The following is a 19,636-nucleotide window of genomic DNA, read 5'->3' as shown; positions in this document are numbered from 1 at the left end:
AAAGTCAGCACTCCCCATGTATTTAAAAGGGAAAACTCACTACGTGGAAGTACACGTTCTCTGCCAGTATTCAGAGAAGACCCAACCCATCTCACAGTGAAAGGGTTTATATGCCGTTATCATTAGCAGAGAGATTATTTGGCTAAGTGTTTTCTTATCTTCACTTGCCTGAATGCCATTGTGTCTAATATAACTTAATCTCTCATCATGTTTGTAAAAACTAACAGTTGTTTTATTTTTTCAAATAGACACTGTAAAATTCTAATTTTAAAATGTGGAGATGTGGGGGGGGCGAGGAGAGGGGGGAGAGGAGAAACCAGCCACCTTGAAAAGCTCCCACCAGTAGAGAACAGGAATACTTCCATACGGATGTTTAATTGTTTGGGGAGGGGGTGGAGGGGTTGGTGTAAAATTCTGAATACATTATTGAGGAACAAAGAAGCATCTTGTGTGTTCTTGACTTCTGCCAAGAATACTAAATAGCTAAAATACAATGAAAAGTTTGGAAGAAAATAAGTTGCAATCACAGGCAAGAGAGAAGCATTATGGGATATTCTCTTGTGAGATGGATGATGCCCAGATTGTGCTGTATTGTAAAGGATTTAAGGGCAATATGGACTAGCCATACTGGCTAATTAAAAATGATTTCATTCTTTGTGCTTCTTTCCAGGAACCCGTTTTGCAGACAGCATTGCTATCTATGTCCAAAATTCTTGCCCCATTCTGATAGACTTTTAGCAAGAATCATATGCATATCAACTCATTCTTTGAAATTTTAGCACCAAGAGTTTACCTTTGTCACAAAATAGCAGCTGCCACCAAAAATTTAGCCTCAAATTGGGACACAGACTTAACTATGGAAATTATGTGGCATCTTCTCAGCAGTAAGTGTGTGTTAAACAGAACATACAAGAAGAGTGCTTTAACCTGCACATTTTGTCCATATATTTTGCTACTTACACTATCATCTTGAATGTGGTAGGGTAGAATATGGAAGAGGACACAAACGATGCTTAAATTACTGAATGAAACAGTAAACACTCCACGTTCAAAAAGAAGAACTGCTGCTCAAATGCTCACAGAGACATTTTTTAAAATGAATTCACATCTTCATTTTGTCTCTTTTTCTATGACTTTCCACAGACTTAAAATCTGATTTATACAATCTAACATGTATTTCATTATTCTCTATTCTGGTATGCTCCCACCAGGGTTCATTTTACATCTGTAACCAGATGAACTCCTCAAAGAGAAAAACTATTAAAGTCAAGCACAGTGATAAGCACACAGTGGCTGTTCAATGAGGACCTGGTAAAACGAGTTCCATTGATCTCAACCGGACTCAAGCCCTTTGGTGAAGAACAGCACTGTATTCAGGTCACAGGAAAAGGCAGACCTTCTTCTTCTCCTTTCTTTATGCTGGAGGCAGGAAAAGTCAGGCTGATAATATCCAGGACAATTCCCATCATTAAACTTAATGATTTTCCCATAGGATGTAATCTCTTAATGCTCAAAATAAGGCAATATCAGTTTTGCGAAGCAGGAATACATGGATATATATATATATATATGTATACTTATTTATTTATTGTGTACATATATGCATATCTACACAATATATAATATATGCGTATCACATATATTTATATATAAAGTACTTATATAAATATATTTTCTATATATGCATATTACATGTTATTTCCCCACTCTGAAAACCATCCAAGGAAACTTGACCATAACCAAGTATTACTCATGAAGAATTCATTCAGTCATACTTCTTAAATACAAAAGTCTTGCATCCAACTCATATAGCATAATATAGCTATGTTTCTTCATTACACAAGAAAATATGCTTACATTTCTATCCTTGACAGCTGCCACTTTATCCCTTTCGGAAACTTAATGATTCATTAATTTACAACTTTGTGCATCCTTAATATATCTTAAGAGACAAACAGTAGATAAAATCCTATTGTATTTTTCATGAATTAAAAGAAAAAACTTGCTAAAGTCAATTTTAAAACAGATTCTGGGAAGCCTATTTTATGGATCATCTTCCATTGCACTGTTTTTATGTAAAACACAAGCTGCAAGCAATATACAAAGATATTAGCTTATGTGGTAGGAATATGATGGCCTTCAAGCAATCTGAAATCATGGATATTAAGAAAGCCTACTTATCGGCAGACAGCTGACTGAAATGTCCAATATACCTGTGCTCATTTTTAACAAGACAAATACAAGGATTTTCAAGGTGAATGAAGTAAAGAGTTTTGATAAGACTTGATAAAATTAACCCGACACTGTGAATATACTCAAATCCTTCCTATTCTTAAGAAAACAGAAAAGCTTTTTTTAAGAGTTGTGACTACGATCTCTACTAAAATCAAAAAAGACAGATCATTTTAAGCAGCAACATTTCTTCTTGTTACTTCTCAAGGCACTGAGTTAATCAGTTCAGAGGAAATGTTTACCGTCAATTCCTATGTCTTGAGGTAACAAATTTGGAGTCCTACCATTCAATACATAAGCAGTCTTCATGCTACCTTCCTTCTTTTCTTCCCTTCTAATTATCAAATTCTGTATGTATTTGCTGCCTCCACTTTTCCTTCCTGGATATTTCTCTAACTCTATACAGTCCTTGCTACATCTTCATCTTCCCAGGGAGGACGTTCCCTTGAGGACCACCAATGACTCACTCTCCAGAGAATGGCACCAAGTCCTAGCAATTATACTAATTACACTTATATTATATGAGGCAATGTATTTGAAAATACTTTTAAACATTAAAGTACTATTTAAAGAGGATGGTATTATTATACCTCCAAATGATCTATCAAATTTCCACTTTGACACAGTGTAATAGCCTTTTAACTGAGCTTCCTGATTCCCAGTCTCACTCTGCTCCAATCCATCCTACACTCTGATATACTGGAGTTACCTTCCTAAAGTAAAGAGATCTACTCGAGTCATTCCACGGCTCGAAACCCTCCACTAGCTCTCCACAATATACTGGATAAATTCCAAACTCCAAACCCTTCAATTAGCCATTGGAAATCCTACCTACTATTTGAAACTTTTCCACTAATACAAACCCCTCCTAATTTTTTTCCTCCCTCTAAACACCACATTCTCGATCTTATTCCTTGCTTCTGTGTATGCCATCTTTTTTGCCACTAATACCCTTCCCCTCAACAGTGGCCCTTGAAGACCTACCCTCCTCCATCCAGGGGCTCCATCCAACCCATCTCCTCTTAGAAATGTTCCCAGAGGTGAATTTCGCCTACTCACAACTCACGCTTTCATATTCTGCAAACTCTGCCATGTATGAGAGCTACTTATGTATGGATCTTTCTCTCTTGCAAAGGCTTAGCAGACCACTAGAGGAATATTCTCTCTAGGAGAATATTTATCACAAACAAGGTGTTCAATAAAGAGTCAGTGAATTGTGTGCTTGTGTTCTCACTATTTAATGATTAAGAATATTAAAATAGTCGTTTGGGCCATCTAAAAAAGTTCTTTGTTAACTTTTAAGCAGAGCTATTAGTGCTTTTCAAATACAGTAAAAACAAATAGCCAACACCTGGTCAATAATGAAAATGTAATTTTAAACACACACACACACACAATAAATTGCTGAAATGAAAAAATACAGCTAAATCTTGTATCTACTACATAACAGAAAATAATAACTATGACTAGAACAAATTATGCATGGAGAAAGAAAATAAACAAGACAAGGGAACAGTAAGAATATGTATCGTTGACAAAACAAAAGATATTATGTGCCCATGTCCTGATAAATGCACTTGTGTCTCCCATCTCAGAGTGGTTCAGTAATCCTCCCATCTGCTGATAGACTTGAATCTTTGGACCAACTCCAAGACTGTCTGGCCTCCTGAAGTTCCTCTGGCTTTCAAAGACTATGAGGTCAACCATTATAGTCCATACTCCTCCTTCTAGGGTTACCCTGAAACTGAAACTGCCTTAAGAAGAGGAGAGAGGGATGGGAAGTTTTCCAGGGCCTTTGTCCTGTGGTACTAGCTTTGTTTTAGAATGGCATGAAACTTGCCAATATATCTACCTTAAGAAAAATGAACTAAGATTAGTAGTATCACAAGGTTGACCTAGATCTGTCATTTTAAATGGTGGCTGTACTCGGTAATCACCTGGGGAGTTTTAAGAAAATGTTCACGTCTGGAGCCCACACCCACACATGTACTTGATCCAGGGTAGGGCCCAGACATCAGTATGTTTTAAAATTTCCCCTGGTATATAGTCAACTCAGGCTGCTATAAAAACAATACCATAGACTGGATGGCTTAAACATTTATTCTCACAGTTTTAGAGACTGAGAAGTCCAAGATACAGGGGCTAGCAGATTTGGTTCCTGGAGAAAACACTCTTCCTGGCTTACAGACATCTGCCTTCCCTCTGTGTTTTCACATCAGAAAAGAAAGAAATAGAGTTCTGGTCTCTCCTTCTCTTCTTATAAGGACATTAATCCCATCAAGGGGATTCCACTTTCATGATTTCATCTAAAACTAATTACCTCCCCAAGGTCCCACCTCTAAGTACCATCACATTGGGGGTTAGGACTTCAACATAGGAATGCTGGCGGGATACAAACATTCAATCCACAACACTAGATAATTTTAAAGTGCAGCCAGGATTGAGAACCACTGACCGAGATCAATGGTTATCAACCTAATTTCACACTGAAACAAACATGACAAGGATATCATGTGTGCAAAACACACCAGTGGGCAGACCAAGATTCTGCACAATTCTGTGTGCCAGGTGAGATGCCACCCTTATTACCCTATTCAAGAAAATGTGTCAAAATGCAAGGGCAAAAACATCATTACAGGAATATTTTTAATCTGATGACCAGGTGACTGAAAACTTTGAGAAAATCCAGAAAGTTCCTTATATCTGGCCAGCATTCTGTTATTCCAAGCACACAAGCAGGACTCTGGTGGTGACCAGGATCTCTGCAAAAAGAGGTCATTTTAAACAGCAACATTTTCTTTTATTCCTACTCAAGGTACTGAGTTAACCAGTTCAGAGGAAAGGCCTAGTATCAAGACCCATCTTTAAGTAAATATGTTAGAGCTCTAGACATCAAGAAATAAGCAGTCAGTCAGTGACAGTGAAAGAACAGAAAAATTATGGAGTAGATGGGGAAGGCAGAGAAAAAGAAGGATAGAATGATGCTCCAGGAATAGGAAGGTACCTGTGGACATTGTTATGAATATTTTAACAGAAAATCCTTCTTTCTTGCTAATTAATAAATTATTCTTTCCGAATGTATAAAGACTATATTTCCAAGGAATTTGTAAAAAATTTATCTTTTGTCAATGTGTACATAAATTAATGCATGCTTATTGAATGAAACCAGAAAGTTCACATTAACCAGGACTCTGAATAATCACATTTACTCTAATATCTGCATAAGTATCAGAAGCAAAAAAAAAAAAAAAGATAATCTGCCCATTTTAACACATTAGAATTTTTAGGCAGAAAGATATGTTAACACATACTTTTAAAATTATGTTAACTACAAAGCTCCCCAAATTATATTAACACATCAGAAATATTTTAAAATAATGGTATCAAACAGTGTCAGTCTTCTTCCTATCATAATCTTCATCACAATGCTGAGCAATTTTGAATGTTTTTAAAATCTTAAACTCGTGATTAAAGGAAGTGAGGTGAAAAGGAAATAGAAACCAATAAAAGAAAGGAAGGTGAGTGAGAAGAAAATAAAGCAAAGATCCTAATCGAAGAGCAAATCTTGTTTCTGTTTTTAACTCCTGTGAAAATTTCTAACTCATCCCCTGCCCTGTTCCATCTGAATTTAATTAAATTCAAATATTTGCTGAACATCCGCTATGTGCAGGGCTGAGCCACATGCAGTACCTCATCTCTGAGATTAATGATAAAACTTCAGACAAATTCCAAAAGCATGAATAGCCACATAATGTAACTGCACTTCCTGTCATTTATCTGCTTTCCAGAACTGACTTGGGCCACTACCTCTTACGGCCAGCTTGACTACAGAGCACTTAATCTAACATGATGGCTTCTGATTGATTAAAAATACTGTCTTCGTGGTATCAAGATACTTCATTTATCATTACTGACCATCCCCCACACCCACCGCCCTCTTCTCCCTAACAGGGAAGCATGCTTGCATGTGCACGTGCACTTATATACACACATACACACTGGCTTAATGCCCTGCCCCCGGGACATATCCAAGCTTCATGGCTGCCAACTCAACTAGAATTAAATGTTCACTCAAAACTGCTCCTGCCACTACATATGCAGTAGCTATCATGGGGACTATATTTTTCATCCACAGATAGGATCTAGGTGATGCTTAAGTGCATTTCTGGGAGAATCAAAGAAAGCAAAGGTCTGGTGCCAGAAGTGGCATTAAAGATGGATGGCTAGAGGTCAATGGTGACCGAACTCTCGAATTGAGATTAGAATCAAAAGAAGGAAAGGCCAGAATAAACTGGCTGATCCCAACAGCAAAAACCTACTGCTATCTAAGAATCTTCACAGTACTGTATTAAAGATTTACTAAGCACCTACTATAGGTGCTAAGTCCAAGAATGCTAAGTCCAAGGTTGAATGAAATACAGTCTTTGCCCTCAAGGAGCTTGTCTAATTGGGGAGAGAGACAGAGACATTGCAAAGCAACACAGTGAATGCTAGAACAGGTACAGAAAATGAGTTGTGGGAGCTCTCACTCCTGGACCAGAGCTAATCTCATCCATTCAGCCCCAGTCTCTAAAAGGCCACGAAGCCATTTAACATTCTTCATCTATTGCTGCTCTACCTCAGGCCACCAGAACATCTCTGTGATTTTTGTATGGCTGACACAACACAGGCCAAAAATAACCAACATACATCGATACTTCAAATAATTTTAATGACTCTAGGAGTCTTTTTAATTGAGTTGAGTTCTCATCAGTACTATCAATCAATACTTTATCAGCTTTTGATTCTAAAACAGCACTGTTTAATAGACTTTCTCCAGTGATATAAATGTTCTATGTGTGCACTGCCCCATGCAGCAGCCACTAGTCACATGTGCCGACTGAGCACTTGAAATATGACTGGTGTGAATAAGGAACTGAATCAATGTATTAAATAAATTTGAAATTAAACAGCCACATATGCCTAGTGGCCGTGGCACTGCACAGCACAGTTCTAAAATGTAAGTGTTTTAAGACTGTGCCATATAATCAAATAATTTTTCCCTTAATTCCTATACATATGTTATACATGCCTCTGAAGAATTAAAAACACAGGTAAAAACTGGTTTCCTTCTGTAACCTGTGGTTGCTGCCAGGAATTACTCCCAACAAGACACTAAAAGTTAAAGCACAATCGTAACGTACATATGTCATGTTTAAATTGGTTCTGACTTTTACCAATGGCCTTCTTGATGAAGTGGGAAACATTTAAAAATATTTAAAAGTTAAGATATTTAACACATTAAGAGATATTTGGGAAAGACTTATTTTCAACTAGTTCTAAAAGAAGAAAACACCTTCAAAGTGAGATTTAAAGGAGGTTTCAATGTGGGGAATGATTCAGATCCGCTGGATTGCAGGCATCAGGAGTATTAGGACTCTGTATGTTGATGCACTGCTTAATTATTAGTGCCTAGCAGATGCTGGGCACTTAGGAAACCTGTAATGAAAGAGCAGTTAAAACAGTACGGATGGGAATGTTCTATATCTGGATCATGGTGGTTGTTACCTGACTATATGTATTTGTCAAAACTTTCCAGATGGTACACTAGAAAAGATAAATTATGCCTTAATTTTTTTAAAAAAGAAAAGGGGGAAAAAGTAATATGGGAGCACATGGGAAAAATCATGAATGGATATCTGCAAGAAAGCAAATGGGAACGTGAAATGTAGCATCACATCTCATGTGAAACGAGCTAGTATATTCCAAACAGCAAATTCATCTCCCAGGAATGAAAGGAGGAAAAGGCTCAGGCTTGAGAGTCAGAAGGAACACACAGACTGAAACAGGCTGTGCGATTTTAGGTAAGTCATCTAACTTCTCTGTGCCTCAGTTCCCTCAGCTGAAACGTGTAAAATGAAACACCTATCTGAAACACTTTTGGGGAGAATGAAATGAGAAAATGTACATAAAATGCCCAGCAGTGGGTCTGCACCTGGCAAGCACTGAGTAGATGGTAAATGGAAACAAAACACAAGCTCATCTTCTTAATCAAGGCCTTCCTCTGAGGTCCTCTGGTCCTGAATGAGGGGGTTCCATTTCCATACTACAGTCTAAACAGTTGGCAAATGAGTGGTCAAGCAACGCTACCAGGTTAGACAAAACTCAAATCTCCTTGGAGTCAGGGGAATGAGGAAATGCAGCACATGCTTCCAGAAAAACCTGAATTTTTGCCGGAAGCAAAATTCCCACAAGAAATTTTCAACAAGTTCCCAAATGTCTCATGCAGACATGACAGCATAAATGAATTAATCAATGAAATGATTTATCCTGGCAAACTTCCCTGAGTGGAAGCAGCTATAGTCTACATAAAAAGGAGAGAGAGATGAAATAAAGAAAATTCCTATTCTGCAAATCAAAAGTAATTAATTTTCTGAATGGAGACTAGTTATTATTTGGGGGAAAAAGGCATGAGTATTTTCTATTCCTGGTTACAATTTGTCTTCGGAAGGTAAACAGACCAAGCTGAGAGTCACAACATACTGGATTCTACTGATTCCATACTCGAGATAAATTAAGCAATTAATTCTTGCAGAGGAATTGGGTATAATTTGTAGTTAATGTGTCCTTTAAAGCAATAATACATGACTTAAAAGTTCAGAATTTGATTCATTACAAATTTAACAGTAGTATTTAAACATATTAGTTCAGTGTACCTTGCATGACTGTAACTCAATTCAGAGATCCTGAAATTGACATATACACACTAATATGTATAAAATGGATAACTAATAAGAACCTGCTTATAAAAAAGTAAATAAAATAAAATTCAGAAAAAGAAAAAAAAAAGGATCCTGAATTCTCATTAGTTGAAAGAAACTATTCCTCCTTAAAAGCTCTTAAAACACCTACCTCTCCTCTATGACTCATACTTAAGCCTCCTTACAGGAAGCCACTGCAGATTTTCCCATTACCTGTTCAGTGGGTCACAATTAAATAATAACTAGAGTTATACAGTCATTACATTAGTTCTCCACCTAGCAGAAAACCTCTCAATTATTTTAGAGAAGGTTCAAATTCACTTAGGGAATTCTCTTGGAGTCATCTTTATTTTCTGCCTCTCTGATTAAGAATCTCCTTCAGCTGAATAACACTAAATGTTGTGTTCCTCATGTGATTTTTAAAATTAATATTAAGTCAGGTATCAGAAATCAAGTCCTTGGTAAAATCTTGTTAATAAGCCAGAAACTTTATTGACATTTAAATGTCAAACTAGCTCAGCAGTTGTCAAAATGTGGGCCTAGACCAGCAGCATCTGCATATCCTGGGAATTTGTTAGACACTGAGATTCTCAGTCCCACCCCAGAACTACTGAATCAAAACTCTTCAGGGTGGCCCCCACAATCTGTGCTTTAACAAGCCCTCCTGGTGCCTCTGACGTACCCTAAAGTTTAAGAACTGTGATCTAGCTAATTCTGGCAAAAACATTTGAGGCTTCAGGCTAATATTGATATGATGATCCAAATGGATGAACTCACAGATAGATTTAACCCCCTCCCCCAAAAAACCCATAATGTTCCTCTTTAGTTTCTAGTGATCCCTAGCAGTAATGTGGAAAGGAAGAATTTGTTTCACTCCAAATAATCGAATGAGGATTTTTGTGTTTGGAGAGTTACTTGAAAGAAGCAATTGGTCCTTATGTCCAGTTCAAAATCATCAGGACATTTTGGACACAAAAAGTGATAAGGTCATTATGACATTGCTAACAATGAACACCTTAGTGAATTCTACATCTTGTTTCTGGATAATGGTAAGGATGGCAGCCTAACATTCAAATTGTATCAGAGCTGTCATCCTGCACAGTAAGTCTCAGTGGGCGGACCTTTCCTGGGCATCTATTATATGTGCCAGCTCAACTCACTGGCTCCAAAGACACTGAGAATGAGTAGTAAACACATTTACAAATACAATAGTAGATGTTGAGAGTAAAATAATTGAAGTGGAGACTGAATTTTTCATTGGTAGATAATGTGCCTCAGTTTTTCAAAATGTCCTATCTGAGATCAGGTATTCATTCCATCTGAGGTAGCCAAGGTCAGTCTGCAGGCAACAAAGTAAAAGGCCAACTGTGTTCAAATGGGAAGGGATACAAAAGTATTCACCTGCCAGTCTCAAAAAACCCACATTCTGAGTTCTAATACAAGCTCACATTCAATATCATCACATAAACTTGCAATACTCTTAAACAATTCATTTAATCCTTTCCAGTTAAATTTTACATCATCAAAACATTAAAGAAAATGTCCAATAAACTGAAATCTATAAACCCCAAGCAACAGGCTACTAACAATGCTTTATTGAGAAAAGCCTTTGCAAAACATGGTGTATTGAAATGGAATAGCATTCCACCCAAAAGGAATGAAGTACTGATACATGCTACAACATGGATGAATCTTGAAAACATTATGCTACGTGAATGAAGCCAGACACCAGAGGCTACGTATCATACAATTCTATTTATATAAATGCTCAGAATAGACACATCTATAGAAAAAGAAAGTAGATTAGTGATTGTCAGGGCTAGGGTCAGAGAGAATGAGGAATGACTGTTCATGGAGTTTCTTTTGGGGGTGATTAAAATGTCCTGTAATTAGATAGTGGTGATGGTTGCACAACTTTGCGAATATACTAAAACCCACTGAACTGAACAATTTAAAAAGATGAATTGTATGCCATGCAAATTATATATTAATTTTAAAACTTCACAATATACTCAGGGAATGTGGTTTAGGTGGCATGCAAATCAGCATTCTCTGGTTTATTTTTATACTACAGTGAGAGAATAATCTAAGTACCAAGAGGACCTGGCTTTGTTATTAAAACAGATCTATAACAGAAACATAAATTCAACAGGTATGTATTTGATGACCACAGTACTTTTTAAAAATGTCTTCCCCTCTCCAGAATCAATTGTATGGTTTTAGAGAAAACCAGGACCAGATTCCTCGCAAGTCGTAAATGTCAACCGTGTGCATCACACCACCTCTGAGCACTTTCATAAAGCTTTTAGAATTTAAATTATGTGCATATATCTGGCAGGCTATTGGCAATTATCACCATATAGCAATGCAATGCCCATTAGTTACAACACAGAAATGATTTCTTTTTGTAAAGGTTACTGTGCCAAGAGCAGCACCATCTACTGGATAAAAATATAGGTTAATATCTACTTTATTATGAACAATCTATTAGGATCCTCTAACTGTAAAGAGTAAAATATGTGTGCTCACAAACGGAGGTACATTTTCTAACTTTTGGGTTAATGGCTCCAAACCTATTATATGCCATTGTAATAGAACATCTTCATGAAGGATAAAAAGACATTTCTTTAATAGAATACAAAAATCCAGTCTTACAATCCTTCCAGAAAATGCCCTGAACAGTTGAATCTGCATCCCAGGTAAAGATTCTAACTGGCTCTTTCAGAAGACAGTTTCAGTATTAAATGTGTAACCTGGAAGGTGGTGGGTAAAAGATGAATCCCTGAATACCTATATCAACCTGCAGCTCTCCTCTGACTTTGGCAGCAGTGGCAGAATGTTGACAGAAATTCTGATTGAAACTTTTTTTTTAAAGTAACTGCCCAGACTTGAATGTGACTAAATTAAAAGTACTGGAAACACTGAAAAGTCAGGTTGGTGCCTGTTCCTGTTACTACCTTTCGGGCGTGTGTGCGCGTGTGTGTGTGTGTGTGTGTGTGTGTGTTTAATTCGCATCAGACACGTGTATTCCTCATTCAAGCCCATAAATATCCGTAGCATGAACTAAACAGCAAGAATGCGATACAATACGTAGCCCCGCACCAAGGGTGTATTTATCTTTTTATGTATATCTAAAAGGCTCTTTTCCACACTTTGCAAAGAGGAGAAGAGCTGCGAGTACAAGAAGCGTGACGGGCAAGCCCCCCTCTCCTGGCCGCGGGAGCAGCATCCCCGCGGGCAGGTGAACTGTGGCGGAGGTGCGAGGTGGGGAGGGGGCGCGTTCTCCCACGCTGCCGACACCCCGTCGTGCCGCCGCAACACGGTGGGCTCCCCAGTCCGCCGTCCCTCTTGCCTCCTTGCTACACGGCGACAGCAAGTACCGAAAGCTCTGAAATCCCCCCACCCGTGTCCCAAACGATCCCACAGGGGAAACCCCGCCGAGGTCTTAACACTCACCCAGGCGGCAAACACTGAGGAGCTGAATACAGGCGAGAAAGCGCTTTAGGATTCGCATTTCCAGACGATCCGGGGGCTCCCACCGCGCGGCTCCTCGGCGTGTCTGAATGGAGAGGGAGGGGACGCGAAGGAAATGTTCTCTCCTCCAGTGTATAGACTGGTGCGAGGCTGTGTGTGTGTGCGTGCGTGCGTGCGTGCGTGTGTGTGTGTGTGAGAGAGAGAGAGAGAGAGGCAGAGAGGGAGAGAGAGAGAGAGGGAGAGAGGAACAGAGAGAGAGAAAGGACAGAAATAACCTAGGGGAGGACGCTTGGTGCTCGCGGGCTCGGGAGCCGCTAGCCGAGGCGCATGTCGGGCGGGCAGGACTCGCTCTCCCAGACCCGCAACGGTCGCGGTCTGAGCTCTCGGAGCGCCACGGCGCCTGTGTGCCGGGTGCGCGCTCGGGCCGGGCCGTGCGCGCCGCGGTTCGGTGGGGGCGCGGCGCGGCGGCGGCGCCGCGCGCGGGGGCGGAGGGGCGCGGCTGCCGTTCGGGGGCCGGGTCCCGGGGTAGCGACTCACAGAGGGACCCCCCCTCCCCCCTGGCCCCCTGCTAGTAGCTTAGCTGCCCCGGAGTTTGTGGAACCCGCTGGGGTTTAGAATCTTCGTAGAGAAAATGTCTCTTCGTTAAGACTCCTTCATCCCTTTGGAAGAGGAGGCCCGACCCCCATTGTCCCGCACAGCCAGAGATTGACCTTTGGAGTTCACCCCTGGAAATGTTTTTCATTTGATTGTTTTCCTGCCCGCCTATGCTAAGTGTGTACAATCAGAAAGTGGTGGAGTCACCTGGGTAACCTGGGTTCCCCTTTCCACTTTCTTTCCATTTTCCAAAGCACCAGAGTAGTTCCAGACCACATTTCCTTCAGGGCAGTTGACTGCCAATAATCTCTGGCCCTGACTGTGACCAGTCAGACCCTGCCCCTGCCCCAGAATCCAATCAAATTGTCCTGCTGTGCACAGCTGCCGGGAGGAACTTTCAACTCTGCCGTGGTCCTTCTGGACGCACCGAACTACCCAAGTGCCTCCTTGCACAGAGTCGCAAGGGAAGATTTTTTAATCGCTCGATTGCAGGATATACAAAAGAGATATAACACATGCCTTGTACTGCCTCAGAGCTGGAAATGTCGCGTTGTATGTGCTTGTTTCTATGTGCTTTCTATTTGTATACTTATATAAGACCCCGTTTGTCGCCTTTCAGGAGTCCACTCTAAGGCACAGAAAGTCAAGTTCTGGAATTATCCCTGTGTTCTCAGCAATCATTTGATGTAGGTTATCTGTACAGTGTGTACTCCTGTGTCCTGTACTTGTCTCAAAAATAGTATTTTAGCTTTAAATTTTTAAAGAAAGCTTATCACATACAAAATTGGGTTCTGAATGTATTTTGAGTGTTACTACCAGTTCTCCCTAATATCCACAGCCTCTGAACACTCAGTTAAATATGCAGAGCTAATGATGCAATTTGCTGTTGCTTCAGAAATTGATTACAGTCGTGTAATAAATTTCAAATCTATATAGAATGTTATTCAGGAATACATATAAAGAAAGTGACCCTGGATCCTATTCTTCCTGTGAATAAAAATAGAAATGCTGCAATTTTTATAAGAATTATGATCTTTTATAAGATTGATGATTGCTCATGTGAGTTTCCACTTTGGAAGAAAAATTTTGCTTGCATAGCAAGAAGTGTGTATATAAACTAGAAATGCACTGAAAGGTCAGAGAAAGTGTTTAATATGGACTAGAGTAGGCAGAGAAATTTTCCTAGAGATGTGTAGTTAATCCAGAAGGACTGGCTGGAAAACAATTGATGTCAAAGGGGTTGGAGACAAGAAGAAAAGAAGCAGATGTTTCATGCTATAAAAACTACATGAATTAAATTTGAGCAGATTGAGTGGGGTCAGATCCTGGGAACTTTGATTTCCTAGTGGAGGAGCTTATACCTGAAATACTAAGCAACAGGTAACCACAAAAGACGCTTCCAAGAACTTTATCTGTTTAGAAGCTAGGTTTGCTCGGGGTCATGTATGGTGCTCTAGGAGGTCTCGATGATCAAATCTACCTCACTAGACTGCCAGAATAACCCAACAGTAACAAAATTTACCCTAACTCCCCTCTTACTTGGCCCCAAAGTCACACCACTAGTCACTTTTTTGAGTTAGATCATGAAACAACGGCACTGTTGAAATCAAAGTTACTCTGATAAAAAGGGCAGGTAGATCTTGTGGTTTCTGCTAATGCCATTCTCACAGTTAAAAGTACTGTCATTTACCTGGGAAGGTACAAAAGCCACCATGAGAGAGTAGTCAAGTTGCTGCTGAAGTTTGTATGGGGAGCAGGATGGAAACCAATTCTACACGACTGAGTGATAGCAATGGAAAACTGATTTGCAGGACCAAATCAGTGGATCTAATAGTCCTGAGGAGGGCAATGGAATAGGAGGCTTAGGAGGTTCAGTCCTTGGAAAATAGGGCCTTGCAACAGCCCAGGTGTGGAAGAGAAGCCATCAGAAGGGCGGGAACATCAAAAACATTGTAACTCACATACAATTTTATGGGGGTCATGGCCGTTTCTGAGATGTGTTACCTGATCAATATACATTGGCCATTGAAAGTTATAAACCCATAAAATCACATGCCTCCATTCACAGGCTGAATCAATCAATCTATCTACCTATTTATTCATGTATAAATAGATATAGATATATTCTCTATACATTTATACATATTATTTATATTATTTATTTAATATATATTCAAGGTATATTTTGTGTGTAGGTGTAATGGTAAAGTTTATTTACAGTATGCTGTTTCATGTCGATCACATATAAGTCCTGGAAATTTGTATTTACATACAGAGTTCAGTACATTCCTGGAAGAATACTTTTTTTCCAAAAATAATAACAAAACAGGATACAATTAATATGATATTGGATAGCTTAATGAACATCTTGCTTCTTGGGGGTCTCATCTGGGACTTCAGTGTGAACTCTATCTAGAGGCTGCCAGTGGCAATTCATGAGAGAGTCATAGAGTTCTTCACTTTTCACCATAAGCTCTTTGTTTAATTCCTCAATGTTCAAATGAAGATTTGGATCTTCCAGTGGGTCTTCATTTTAGTTTTCAGCCAGAGCTGTGGCTTCCTCAAACATAACCAAAGTTTCAGGCAGACATCCAGAGTTCTCGTGTGCAGAAGAAGGTTGCGTCCATTTCCATCTATTGCACAGCCACAGCTGTAGCCAGAAAGAGAAAAACAGCTGTGCTGTTGCTCATACCAGTTGCCAAAGGGGTAACCCTGGTGGGGCTGGAACTCTGGTTTCACTCTTTTTAATGTCAATGCAAATAAGCAATAAACAATTTATATCAAGGAATAGAAGAGAGTTTTATTTGAGCCAGACTGAGGACTATAGCCTGGAAGACACAGATTCAAGAAGCACTTGAACTGTGTTCTGCCAGACTACAAAATGGGGGAGGCTTTTAGAGGCAAAACCCGCAAAATTACATAAGTTATTTGTCCAGAATTGGGATTGGAACTGGCAAGAAGTAAGGGTGCTTGTTGAGCAGGGATTGGTTGGGGTCTGAGATGGTTGCATAGTTACAAGGGGAGACCTTGAGACCACAAGGTTGCAGCTGGCGGCTGCTAGCAGATATTGTTTTGAAAATGGCTGGTGGTGTCTTTGAGTTTGATACAGTGCAGAAAATTCAAGTTCTCAGTGATGCAGGAACGTGTCTGAAACCACATCCACAACAGCCACGTGGCTCGATTTTGAATACCTGAACCACAGTTACTCCATTTTGATTTTTACATGCATTCTTTCTTTAATGGCTAAAGCAGATGTATAATGCATGTTTGACCGGCCATAAGACAGACTTTTCTAGGTAGCATAACATTCAAGCCAAATCATATGTAAGCCAGAATGATTTCCTCCTACCTGAATACGTGAAAATTTCTTCCACTAGCTGGTACCAATAATACATTATTTTGTTGAGCTATGCCAACAAAATAAACTAGAGAGTAAATATCTATATCTATAACTCTATCATCTATCTATCTCTATTTCTATTGATTCTTTAAAATTCATCCTTGACATTCACTCATTCATTCAACATATTTCTACTGCATATCCATTATGTATCATGCATTGCTTTAGGTGATGACCATCCAAGTATGAATTACTCTATTCCTACCATAAAGGAATTCAGTATCAGATAGGAGAGGAAGACATAACCACTACAAAATGCCATTGTAGAGGATTGCCATATAAAATACAGAATGCCAAAGTTAAACTTGAATTTCAGATTAAATGGTGAATAATTTTTAGTACAAAATAATGTTAGTGCATTATAATACTAAATTTAATGAATTAAAATGAAGTAACTTAATGAATAATTTTGAATATAGTAAATAGTTTTTTTTTAGTACAAAGTAACTTTTAATGTACTCCCATGCAATGTTTGGGACTTATTTCTATTTTTAAAAGTTCATTGTTTATCTGAAACTCAAATTTAACTGGATGTCCTGTATTTTTATTTGCTAAATCTGACCATCTCCCTTTTGTGTGTCTGGGAATTGTCTGATGTCAGGGCTAGTCATCTGTGGTTGTGAAATGTCCATGGTTTCCCATGTGTCCTTACTCAGCAAATTATTTCCAAAGTGTTCCTGACATGAATAAAGATAGAGGCAGATGGTGGAAGGGGGGTGTTTTGTCTGCAGAATCTGTTTGACTCGTAAATTCAGTGGAAGAGCTAGGAAACTACAGAATATTGTAGAGTCACTGAATAAAACATGGAATTAAAGGGAAAGTAAAATATCTGTACTTCGTACACTATCACAGTAATATGTTGTTCCCGTGTGGCTCACATACATTATTGCTTATTTTTATCCATTGTCACTGACAAATGTATTTGAGCAGAAATCATTAGGTTGGATTAATTAAATATTTAAAATTTGAGAAATTAATTGTTATTTTTTTAGAAGTAAAATACTTCTTAGTTGTCAGTAGTATTAAGATAATTGTTAGTTGTACTAAGACAAATGTGTTCACCAGAATGGGAGAGGCGATTCTTCTTCTACATTGTGCTGGTTATAAGCTAATGACTGATATTTCAACAGTCATTACACATGCCGATCCTTTTTCCCCACCCCATGACCATCATCTCTATTATAAAACATAATAGAATAATCATAATTTTCTTTTCACCTGACAACCGTGATCTGAGCTCCATTATTCAAAAAGTTCCAGAGGAATGTATCCTCAAATTTGTATGGCATTAAAGAGATCCACATGGCCAAATTTAGGTTTATTGCTACTTTCATTTCCTTGTCATTTAAAGGTGAAAACGCATTTCTCCCTGTTCTATCAGAGACAAGCATGGGATTTAAAGTGTTCCTACAAGCTTAATTTAAAATCAATATTTACCTGCTCTCTAGGACTTTGAAAAATGTCCAGGATAGTGTTAGACTAGAAAGCAAGTGTGTAAAACAAATTCTACAAACCAGAGAATCAGCATTGGACTGGGTCATTGGAATGAGCTGTTCTATCTCAAATGCATAAACATTCCTGATAAATGGTCACTTGGCTGTTTCTTGCCTATCTCCAGTCAAAAATAACATACAGCCACTCTAGATGATCCATTATACTTTTGACAATATTAAAAATCATTATGTTCACCTTTATTTTTAGCCAAAATATTATCTCTCTATAACTGCCATCTATCTGATTTTAGGACCAGAACGAATCTCATCCCTTGTAGAAAGAACTGCTTTTCTCTAATCCCAGATAATGAGGTTTCCCTTTTCTGGCTAAATGCTCATTCTTCCAAGCTTGATTTGAACCCCCTGACTCTTCTGGAGCCAATGGTCCATCATTTCTTTGAATCTCTCCCTCCTGATTTATTCTTCTCACTAGGCTATTAAAATATTTTTCCATTAAAAAAATCTTTTCTTGGGCTTCCCTGGTGGCGCAGTGGTTGAGAGTCTGCCTGCCGATGCAGGGGACACGGGTTCGTGCCCCGGTCTGGGAAGATCCCACGTGCCGCGGAGCGGCTGGGCCCGTGAGCCATGGCCACTGAGACTGCGCGTCCGGAGCCTGTGCTCTGCAATGGGAGAGGCCACAACAGTGAGAGGCCCGTGTACCGCAAAAAAAAAAAAAAAAAAAAAAAAAAAAAAAAAAAAAAATCTTTTCTTAACCACATGTCTCATTATAATTATAGTACCGGCTGTGTCTTCCTTCATAATCTTCTTGTAAGAATAGACTATAATCATTATCTCCACTTCCTTACCTCCCGTTTCTCTCAAACCACTAACACTAGGTTTCTGCCTTCCTTATTCCATTTATAGAGGCCTTTAAACGGTGTAAAAATCACATTCTAATGGTCTTGCAAGTGCATAGTATCCGATACTAAAAACTCATCATTCTTCCTAAGCTAGAACTTTCTAGAGTCCACAAAACTTTAGAAGTTTCCTTGACCTCTCCTTCTTCACCACCCCCATCTAATCAGTCACCAAGTCCTACAGCTTACTCTTAAATTCCATCCTGTCTCTACCATTTTCATAAATGGGCCTGGCATATATTCTGTACTTAATTAATGTTTAAATATATGAACTAATTTATCGAAAAAGGGCTGCTGTCAGACCAGTACTACCAGCTACTTCTCTTGCCTGCTTATAACAAGGTTCCAGAGAGCTCTGTGATGTTTCCCTGTCAGTTCCTAGATACTAATTTAGATCCTCAGACTCAGGAGGTATCCCATCTCTCTTGACTTACTGGCTGGCTTTTTTGATTACAGACGTAGACAGCTCATGACATATTTGCCTTAACTTAGAACTTACTTGGTGGTTTTGGTTCTTCAGCTGACAGCATGGCTAGCAGGCCTAGAACCCCTCTCGTGCATTCCCAGCCTACTATGATCTTCTCTACCCTTCCTGCACAGTAACCACTTCTCCACTGACTCCATGCAAGCAGAGAACAGGCTGGGCCTGAGAACTTCAAACTTTCCCTATTGTTTCCAGCGGCAGTATATGGCCATTAGTTAATTTTAAATTTTGAGAGTTAAGAAACATCTGTATTTCCGGGCTGTTACAAAACCTTGACATTTGCCATTGGCCATTCTCTCTAAGTATCTTCTTTTACTTACATTATTTCTAGACAGCTTCTCCTGTTCCCTAAAGTAGGAATA

The 19,636-nt window shown here is 39.0% G+C and overlaps 1 protein-coding gene across 6 annotated transcripts in view; it reads right to left on the bottom strand.

Annotated features, from left to right (window-relative positions):
- The window catches only part of PTPRZ1 (protein tyrosine phosphatase receptor type Z1), a gene marked incomplete at both ends in the record, with an annotated part of 162,261 nt that extends 149,775 nt beyond the window's left edge, over nucleotides 1-12,486 (bottom strand). For all 6 annotated transcript variants that reach the window (XM_082846332.1, XM_082846333.1, XM_082846334.1 and 3 more), the window contains one exon: nucleotides 12,429-12,486. In XM_082846332.1, coding sequence (XP_082702458.1) covers nucleotides 12,429-12,486 — 58 coding nt within the window. The remainder of the gene's footprint in view (nucleotides 1-12,428) is intronic.
- Between the last annotated feature and the right edge of the window lie 7,150 nt (nucleotides 12,487-19,636).

Source organism: Leucopleurus acutus (genome assembly GCF_964270905.1).
Source record: "Leucopleurus acutus genome assembly, chromosome: 9".
Taxonomy (NCBI): Eukaryota; Metazoa; Chordata; class Mammalia; order Artiodactyla; family Delphinidae; genus Leucopleurus; species Leucopleurus acutus.
Note: the sequence above shows the minus strand (reverse complement) of the source record. Positions and strands in the feature narration are given on the sequence as shown.